The sequence below is a fragment of the Scyliorhinus torazame genome, chromosome 1 (assembly GCF_047496885.1).
Source record: "Scyliorhinus torazame isolate Kashiwa2021f chromosome 1, sScyTor2.1, whole genome shotgun sequence".
Taxonomy (NCBI): Eukaryota; Metazoa; Chordata; class Chondrichthyes; order Carcharhiniformes; family Scyliorhinidae; genus Scyliorhinus; species Scyliorhinus torazame.
Genome location: NC_092707.1, coordinates 53,216,452 through 53,226,735, shown reverse-complemented (window position 1 = coordinate 53,226,735; position 10,284 = coordinate 53,216,452). Strand labels below are relative to the sequence as shown.

The window sequence follows — 10,284 nt, the reverse complement described above, 5'->3', positions numbered from 1 at the left end:
CCTGTCAATCAGAGGACGCCTTCCGGGTCATTTTTCGCCCGTTACCGGGGACACGTAACCAGGCCTCGTGGCCCGGGAGGAGCCTCCTGCTTGGTGCGGTTTGCAGCCGGACGGCGGGGTTTTGCTGCATCAATTCCCCCTTTTTAAATGACTATACCGTGTTTCTACGATCAGACCATCGCACCGCATGTGGCGATTAGGGTTTGTGCCTATTTGATTTTACTGATCAGAAATGAGGATTCCGTCCGTCAACTATGCAAGCTTGCACGTTCACAGGAGAGCCTGAACGGTGAATATACATAATGCCGGAGCACTTTCTCTGCGACTTTGCAGCGTATATCAATCATTCACAGATATTGAGGAAGAAAGGATGACGACAGAAAGCCTGTTAAAAATTGCGATTTTTTTTCCCCTCTATTTTAGTTACGCAAGATAGTTGAAACCACCACATTCTGTCTTCTCCAAAGGGAGAGAATGACTTTGCAACCCTCGGTGGAACTCAGGATCTGAAGCGACCTTTTGTTGTTTACTTTAGCTGGGTAATTTTTATCAACTGTTCTGGTAAAAGACCGAACAGTTAACGCATTTTGCTTGTGAGTTAGTTCTAGCTTCCAGTTCTGCTGCTTCATGTAGAAAAAAAACAATTAAGAACTGTCCCAGTGTATGATAGTTGTTAATGATAGAGCAAATCACCAGAATGTTCGTTAAACCAGTCTGCGTAACTTTGTATTGGTCATCCACATTGTTCGCTTTTTCAATACAGTTGATTCCAGATAAATGCACAACTGGTGCAAGCATATTCCAATGAATGCATAGATTCCATTATATGAAACCTCTTCCCATTTATTCCCATTAGACAGTACTCCTGACAATATTTTATATTAATAATTTGATTTTTTAAAAATCAATTATGCCCTTGAGTTTTGAAAATGTTGCAAGTTATTTGTTTTCATATGCAATTTTTAGATACAAATTTGGATTTATTATGTGTACCGAGGTACAGTGAAAAGTATTGTTCTGTGTACAGTCCAGGCAGATCGTTCCATACATGAAAAAACATAGAACATATGATACATACGCAAAGTAAATACACTGGCACAGATATCGGGTGAGCATTCGGAGTGTAGTTCTCCTCAGTAGAGAAGATGAGTACAGAGATCAGTTCAGTTCCCTAAGAGGGTCATTCAGGAGTCTGGTAACAGCTGGGAAGCAGCTGTTTTTGAATCAGTTAATGCATGTTGTAAGACTTTTGTATCTCCTGCCGGATGGAAGAGGTTAGAAGAGAGAATAACATGGGTGGGAGGGGTCTTTGACTGTGCTGCCCACTTTCCCAAGGCAACGGGAAGTGGAGACAAAGTCAATGAATGGGAAGTGGGTTTGTGTGATGGACTGGGCTGTGTTCACATCTCTCGAGTTTCTTATGGTCTTGGGCCGAGCAGTTGCCATACCAGGCTGTGAGGCAGCCAGATAGGATGCTTTCTATAGTGCATATGTAAAAATTGATAAGAGTCCATATGGACATGCCGAATTTCCTTAGTTTCCTGAGAAAGTATAGGCGCTGTTGTACTTTCTTGGTCGAAGCGTCAACGTGGATGTACCAGGACAGATTGTTGGTAATGTGCACATCTAGGAATTTGAAGCTGTCGACCATCTCCACTTCGGCACTATTGACGCAGACAGGGGTGTGTACGATACTTCACTTCCTGAAGTCAATGGCCAGCTCCTTAGTTTTACTGACGTTGAGGTAGAGATTGTTGTCATTACATCATGCCACTAGGTTCACTATCTCTCTCCTGTGCTCTGACTCATGGTTGTTTGAGATCCGTCTCACTAAGGTCATATCAGAAAACTTGTAGATGGGAGTTGGAGCCAAATTTTGCCACACAGTCATGTGTGTATAGGGAGTATAGTAGGGGGCTAAGTACGTAGCGTTGCGGGGCTCCGGTATTGAGGACTATCGTGGAGGAGGTGTTGTTTATCCTTACTGATTGTGCTCTGTGGATCAGGAAGTCGAGGATCCAGTTGTAGAGGGAGGACCCAAGTCCTAGGTTTTGGAGTTTTGATATGAGCTTGGCTGGGATTATACTGTTGAAGGCGGAGCTGTAGTCAATAAATAGGAGCCTGACGTAGGAGTCCTTGTTGTCAAGATGCTCCAGGAATTAGTGTAGGCCAGGAAGATGGCGTCAGCTGTGGACCGGTTGTTGTGGTATGCGAATTGGAGTGGTTCAAGGCATACTGGGAGTATGGAGTTGATGTGTCTCATGACCAATCTCTCAAAGCACTTCATAATGATAGATGTCAAGGCCATCAGATGGTAGTCAATAAGGCACGATGTCTGACTCTCCTTTGGCACTGGTATGATGATGCAGGCGGGAACATCAGAACAGAGCAGGGAGCGGTTGAAGATGTCTGTGAAATTATATAATAAATTCAACTTCACTTAACTTTTGATCAGTTAATAAATTCACATTTCAATGATTCTTCCAATAAAACATAAATTATAAATTATTTGCCTTGTATCTGTTTTCTTTCACCATGATGGTTTGCATTTGCTTATTGTATAATAGTAACGGATCAGCTTCAACTTGACCGTCAATCTGATTTACGCAGGTTTCTGTCCCCCTGTCACATGCATGGTTCGCAGTGTTTATTTGTTTATGTAACAATCACCTCACTGCAAAAGTAGTTCATTTTATAGGTTTCTGAAATTTAATATGATAAGGAGTTATATAAATTTAAGTATTATTCATTGTTTTTTTAAATGAAATTAGAGTACCCAATTATTTATTTTGCAACTAAGGGGCAATTTAGCACGACCAATCCACTTACCCAACACATATTTTTGGGTTGTGGGGGTGAGACCCACGCAGACATAGGGAGAATGAGCAAACTCCACAGAGAGTGACCGGGGCCGGAATTGAACCCGGGTCCTCGGTGCCGTGAGGCAGCAGTGCTTGTCACTGTGTTGTCCTGAGTATTATTCATTGTTAACATAATATGTTAACTCAAAAGTTACTACAGCGCACCATACCTATCCCCATAACCCAGTAACCCCACCTAACCTTTTGGACACAAGGGGCAATTTAATAATAATAGTAATCTTTATTGTCACAAGTAGGCTTACATTAACACTGCAATGAAGTTACTGTGAAAAGCCCCTAGTCGCCACATTCCTGTGCCTGTTCGGGTACACGGAGGGAGAATTCAGAATTTAGCATGGCCAATCCACCTAACGTGCACACGTTTGGACTACGGGGGGAAACCAGAGGAAACCCACTCAATGTACAAACTGCACATAGTTACCCAAGGCTGGAATTGAACCTGGGTCCCTTGCGCTGTGAGGCAGCAGTGCTAATCACTGTGCCACCATGCCACCCCTTGTTTTCATTAATAGATTTGTCACACCATAAACTTTAATATGCAAGTTTTGCAAAAGTGGCTATTTATATTTTTGCAGTGAGTCCCCTGCGATCTGTGTTGTCAGACTGCTTGTCCAACATCTAGTCTTAGATGAGTCGCAACTTCCTCCAGACAAACACTGGAAAGACTGAAGCCATTATCTTCAAACCCTCCCACTGATTCCATACCACTTATTCTCCTTGCCTGAACAGAATTGTTCACAATCTCAACACAATATTCAGCCTGAGCTTTCAGCTCATCTTTTTCAGCCCAAAGAGGGTCTACTTTTACATCCATAACATCACCTTTATAAATTCTTTATTCTTCATTTTATTAAGTTATTTTGGCACCACTCACCATTACTTGGCTGAAAGATAACAGTATCAATGTGTTGTCCAATACGACCAGCCATAGAGGTGGCAAATTGATGCTGTTCATTTGTGGAGCCACGCAATATCGAGTTGTGTTAAGAGTTGCTGTGGTGGGCACCAGTCTGGGTGTCATTAGGCAGACTGTTATTTGTTGTCTGCCTGTACTTGAGCAAGTTAGAATCAGCCATGTTGCTGTTAAGTGTCACATATCAGTCAAGTTACAACTCGTGTTTATTAGTAGTTAAGTTGTTGAGTTTCTAGTGAACTGGAACCTGAAGGACCACTTGCTCAATTTATCAAAACAAATTGTCGACCTTCTCTGTTCCTGTTGTCTTTATGTGTCTCTAAATGTCAATGCATTTTTAAATCTTTATTGTCACAAATAGGCTTACATTGCAATGAAGATACTGTGAAAAGTTAGATCTGAGGGACAATTCTGTGAAGGCCAGGCTTTTGAAGGACAGTGGTCCATTGCTCTCGACATTTTCTTAGGAGCCTAGTGACACAGGGAAAATTGAAGATTTTGTTTTTTTGTTTAGCTCATAGTTGACAGCTTCCACAAAACACTTGAGCGTGTGCACTGGACACATATGGCTGCCAGTTAGGGTTGAAATGTAAACTTTTGGCAAGCTGAGATAGGAATTTGTTTTTCTGAAATTAACAGGAGCACACTGTCAGAAATAGAGGGTGGGATTCTGTGATCCTGAGGCTAAGTGTTGACACCGTCGGAACGGCCTCAGGATCAGCAATCTGGCCCCTACAGGGGGCCAGCATGGCACTGGAGCGGTTCACGCCGCTCCAGCTGCTGATCCTGCCGTGAACTGGGCCTGCAGGATCCGCGCATGCGCAGTGGCACCGGCGCCAATGCGCGCACGCGCAGTGGCTCGCTTCAACGCGCCGGCCCCAACGCAACATGGTGCAGTGCGGAAGAAAGGAGATCCCCAGTCAGAGAGGCTGGGCCGCCGATTGGTGGGCTAGGCTACATCAGAGGCCCCCGCCCCTCCCCACAGGCCGCCCCCCAACCCTTCCATGCCGAGTTCCCGCCGGCTGAGAGCAGGTATGAACGGCGCCGGCGAGGCTCGTTTTTTTAACTAAGGCCACTTGGCCCATCCAGGGTGGAGAATCGCCAGGCGGCCCAGTAGAGCGGCCCCTGACGGCGGCGCGCCAACCATGCCGGTGCCAATGCCGCCGGTTCTCCCTGCATCGGGGCTGCGTGGTGCGATTCGCGCCGGTCGCCGGTATTCTCCGGCCCGGCCCCAGGCTGAGAGAATCCGCCTTGAACATTTAAGTTACCACCTTTTGAGGGTTTATAGAACAGATTTGCTTTGTGGAACAGTTAGATTGCAAATCTCTTTTGAAGCTGTTCTTGTGGCTCTGGCTGCGAGTCTATCTATGCTTTAAAATCACAAAGCCACTTTCAAAGGTTTGCACATTTGTTTTATTAATGTTGCATATATTGTGTATCACCTGGCAAATACGGTGACCTGATTGCCACAAATTTGATGAGCCCTTGAAATTCTATTGGACAATACTGACCTATCAGGACTGATGAACAGGAGATGTGCAAATGAGGTAGAGACTAATACATCTAATGATTTTCCTTCACTCCATGTGAGAAGTAGCTGTCTCTGCTTAGCACTCTCCCTGATGACATGGTCAGATATTTTGTCCATAAATGTACATCTTAAAACTCAAAGTACAGCATGCCGAATCTCAAAAGCTACACCCAGTTCCACTCAGCCAATGTTTACCAAAATTGATGTGAGGTACACTTATGTACTCAATCTAAGTGAATAATAGTAAATATTTTAAAATTCTGTGTTGGTTAACATTTTATATTTTTAAATATATGCCACATATATCTTCAGTTTTTCGGTTTGATGCTGCTTCCTGTGCTTTCTGTTGATATCAAAAACAGGTAATGGGCTGCAGGTAAATTTACAAAACTCAAGGGAAATTAAATTACATTTTCAGTGCGTGTGCCCATATTCTTACAAGCAACAACACTATAAATAATATTTTCCATTTTCTTTAATTACCGAGAAGTAGTAATGCTAAAAATCCTCGGCATCAGCACTTTTAACACAAATTTTGTTTATGGTTTGCTCAGGATTCATCTGTATGATTTTTCCTCACTGGTGAAATAATATTGATTGGGTTGATTTACAAATAGGTTTCAATAAAGAATGCAGGGCGGATTATTTATCCTGGTCAGTTGGTATTATTTTTGATTTATGTAGACTGGTGAGATGGCTGTTTTCAATGATACAGCAACCATTAATTATTCCTGCAAGTTGACAGCCAATTGTGCTGTGACAGCAACTCTATTAAAATATGAACTACAATTAGATAGAAATAAGTTGCTTTTTTTATATCACCACTCTCACAACATTTAAAGAACATTTTTTTGGTAAGTACAAAACAATAAAACAGGAAAACAAACCAAAAAGAATAACACTCGCACACCTCCAGAACCTCCCCCCAACAGGTGACGGTGATGAGCTCTTTAAAGTCCCTTTGGCTGAGGAATAAATAAATATTGCAGATTGGCCAGGTCACTGGGGAGAACGCCTTGACCTTCTTTAGTGCTGCGGGATTGGTTTTACACTCAGCTAAGAAGGTAGATAAAATGCAATGCTTCATCCAAAAGATGGCGCCCCTCCGATTGTGCAGCACTCCTATACTGCACTGAAATGTCAACCTGAACTACATGCTCAAGCCCATAATGTGGAGGTTGAATGCCCAACCTCTGGGAGAGTGCCACGTCTGAGCCAAAATTAGACCAACACCTAAAGTTCAAATAGCATTTTTACACTGTATCAACCTTAGCATACAAACATATGAATTAGGAGCAGAAGCCACTCAGCCCCTCAAGCCTGCTGTGCCATTCAATAAGATCATGGCTGATTTGATTGTAACCTCAACCCCACATTCCTGCCTACCCCCGATTAACCTTTCACCCCCGTGTTAATCAAGAACCTATCCAGCCCTGCTTTAAAAATATTCAAAGATGTTGCATCTACCACCCTTTGAAGAAGAGTTCCAAAGACTCATGACCCTCTGAGAGATAAAATATGATCCTCATCTCTGTCTTAAATGAGCAACCTCTTATTTTTAAACAGACCCCCTAGTTCTAGATTCTTCCAGAAGAGGAAAATCCTCTCCATATCCACCCTGTTAATACACCTGAGGATCTTAAAGGTTTCAATCAAGTTGCCTCTTACTCTTCTAAACTCCAGTGGATAGAAGCCTAACCTGTCCAACCTCTTCTCATAAGACAACCGGCCCATTCCTGGTAGAAATGTGGCACTGGTAAAGATACAGCATCACAAGCACATATTTAACTAGGATTTGGTGTGCAGGTTCATGATCCAGAAGTAGATGGAGCAAACTAATAAACAAATCTAAACTTTGTACATCACAACACTCGCCAACATTGAGGGCATTTAAAAGTTTATTGGATAAGCATATGGATGATAATGGCATAGTGTGGGTTAGATGGCTTTTGTTTTTTGACTTCCCATGTCGGTGCAACATCGTGGGCCGAAGGGCTGTATCGTTCTATGTTCTAACACGCTCCATTCCATTGTTTTTGCAAGATTTTCCCTAGAGGCATATCACATTGACGTACCAACTTGGAGTAAATTTCAGAACAGCAAGTATACTTATATAGCACCTTGAAAATAGATAAATGTTCCAAATTCCTTTGCAAAAGCTGAGTAAAACAAAATGGATTTCAAGTCAAACAGGTTGGTCAGAAAGGTAGATTTTAAGGAGGGGGGACAGAATTGCAGAGGGAGTTTCACATGATGGGACATAGGTGGCATTACTAACGCTAAGGTGAAAGAAAAGGTGGAATGTGCAGGAATCTAGAGTTGGAGTGCTCAAGGGAGCTAAAGAGGTTACAGAGACAGAAATGGGGAGACTTTGAATAAATTTGAGCGGTAATTTCATATTTGAGGTGTCACGGGAACTGAAGTCAATGTCTTGTCAGTAATTGGGACATTGCAGAAACATATATGAGCATTTGGCTTACCTGAATTTTATAATGTGGAGATGCTAGCGTTGGACTGGGCTGAGCACAGTAAGAAGTCTTACAACACCAGGTTAAAGTCCAACAGGTTTGTTTGGAATCACTAGCTTTCAGAGCACAGCTCCTTCATCAAGTGAGTGAAGACGTGGGTTCCACAAACATATATAGACAAAGTCAAGATGCAAGATGATACTTTGAATGCGAGTCTTTGCAGGTAATTAAGTTTTACAGGTCCAGACGGTGAGACTGGAGAGAAGGATAATCACAGGTTAAAAAGGTGTGAATTGTTTCAAGCCAGGACAGTTGATAGGATTTTGCAAGCCTAAGCCAGATGGCGGGGGTGAATGTAGTGCAACATGAATCCAAGGGTCTGGTTGAGGCCGTACTCATGCGTACTGCCCTGGAGCGGAGAAACTATGACATCTTCTTCGCAGCCTTCAACACATCATCGATGCAGACGAACATCTTGCCAAGGCCATCCCCACACCCCCACTACTTGCCTTCAAACAACCGCACAACCTCAAACAGACCATTGTTTGCACCAAATTACCCAGCCTTCAGGAGAACAGTGACCACAACACCACAAAACCCTGCTATGGCAATCTCTGCAAGATGTGCCAGATCATCAACATGGATACCACCATTACAGGTGAGAATACCACCCACCAAGGGTTAGCACAGTTACCTCACGGCGCTGAGGTCCCAGGTTCGATCCAGGCTCTGGGTCACTGTCTGTGTGGAGTTTGCACATTCTCCCCATGTTTGCATGGGTTTTGCCCCCACAACCCAAAGATGTGCAGGATTGGCCTCGCTAAATTGCCCCTTAATTGGAAAAAATTAATTGGGTACTCTAATACCACCCACCAGGTATGCGGTACATACTCGTGTGACTCAGCCAACGTTGTCTACCTCATACGCTGCAGGAAAGGATGTCCCAAAGCGTGGTACAATGGCAAGACCATGCAGACCCTGCGACAACGGATGAAAGGACATCGCACGACAATCACCAGTCAGGAATGTTCCCTTCCAGTCGGGGAACACTTCAGCAGTCAAGGGCATTCAGCCTCTGGTCTTCGGGTAAGTGTTCTCCAAGACGGCCTTCAGGACACGTGACAACGTAGAATCGCTGAGCAAAAATTGATAGCCAAGTTCCGCACGCATGAGTACAGCCTCAATCGGGATCTTGGATTCATGTTGCACTACATTCACTACCCACCAACCCACCATCTGGCCTGGGCTTGCAAAATCCTACCAAGTGTCCTGGCTTGAGACAATTCACACCTCTTTAACCTGTGATTATCCCTCTCACCAGTCGCACCGTCTGGACCTGTAAAGACTTAATTACCTGCAAAAAGTCGGATTCAAAGTATCATCTTGCATCACTGACTTTGTCTATATATGTTTGTGGAACCCACCTCTTCATTCACCTGAGGAAGGAGCTGCGCTCTGAAAGCTAATGATTCCAAATGAACCAGTTGGACTTTAATCTGTGTTGTAAGACTTCTTACTGAACTTTATAGAGGGTGCAGGATGGGAAGCAGATACAAAAGAACATTTGAAGAGTTTGGCCTGGAGGTGATGTTTTCAACGATGGATGGGCAGAGGTGAGGTCCCCGAGGCAGGCAATTTTATGGAGGGGTGAATTGCAGTTTTTGTGATAGGGAGAATATAGAGCTGGGAACTCAGCTTGGGGGGGGGGGGGGGCTAGAATATTGAAATTGTAAACAATCCAGTTCAGTTTGAAACTGGGGAGGATAATGGAGTTGGGGGGGCGGGTATAGAGTTTATTGCAGGGACTGTGGCTTCGGTTTTTCCTGATGTTTAGCTGTTGGAAAAATGCAGTTCATCCATTGAGCATACTGCAAGCACAGATGAAGTGAAAACGATGGTGAAGAGGTCGATTTGGGTATTGTCAGGATATTAATTATCTGGAAACTGGCCCTGGAGCCCAAGTAATTCAACACGATGGTTACAATTTAGTTAGCTCGGATACTTTTTTGAAATGGAGACGATCGATTCAAATGGGAAGCCTTTCCACTCGATGGTGCATTGTAATTTTAAAGGCAGCATTATTCAAAGTGGCATCGCGCTGTGTTCATGGTGTGAAAAAGAGCACGTTTCCATACAAACGGGTCATACACTGCCCTGTATATATGTCAGGCCAGCAGAGGGAGGGATGCTGTAGGAGAGAGAGAGAGGCGTTTGCTAAGCGTCAGGGGCGAGGCGGAACGGAGCGGAGCGCCATTCTGTCAGATCAGCTGCGATGAGCGGAAGGGTCGGCGACCTGAGCCCCAAACAGGCTGAAACTCTCAGCAAGGTAAGGGACAGGGACAGGGGACTGCACTGCGGCCGGCCGAGGAGACACAGCTTTTTACTAGATCGCGGATATCCTAATAGCAGATTCTCTCAACACTGGGGCAAGTGAAGGTCTTGCTTATTTTCTTTTGTTGCGATTACACATGGTCAGTTTCATTCCTCTGT

The 10,284-nt window shown here is 44.0% G+C and overlaps 1 protein-coding gene across 4 annotated transcripts in view; it reads left to right on the top strand.

Moving 5' to 3' along the window:
• The first annotated feature begins 19 nt into the window (after window positions 1-19).
• LOC140404745 (SEC14-like protein 2) overlaps window positions 20-10,284 on the top strand; it is a 162,131-nt gene continuing 151,866 nt past the window's right edge. The window contains exon 1 of one of the 4 annotated variants that reach the window (XM_072493557.1): window positions 20-201. In XM_072493557.1, the coding sequence (XP_072349658.1) occupies window positions 148-201 (54 nt within the window). In that variant the 5' untranslated portion in view covers window positions 20-147. Of the gene's footprint in view, window positions 290-9,995; window positions 10,121-10,284 lie in introns of those variants that run through there. The other 3 variants (XM_072493567.1, XM_072493489.1, XM_072493574.1) reach the window with 3 other exon arrangements.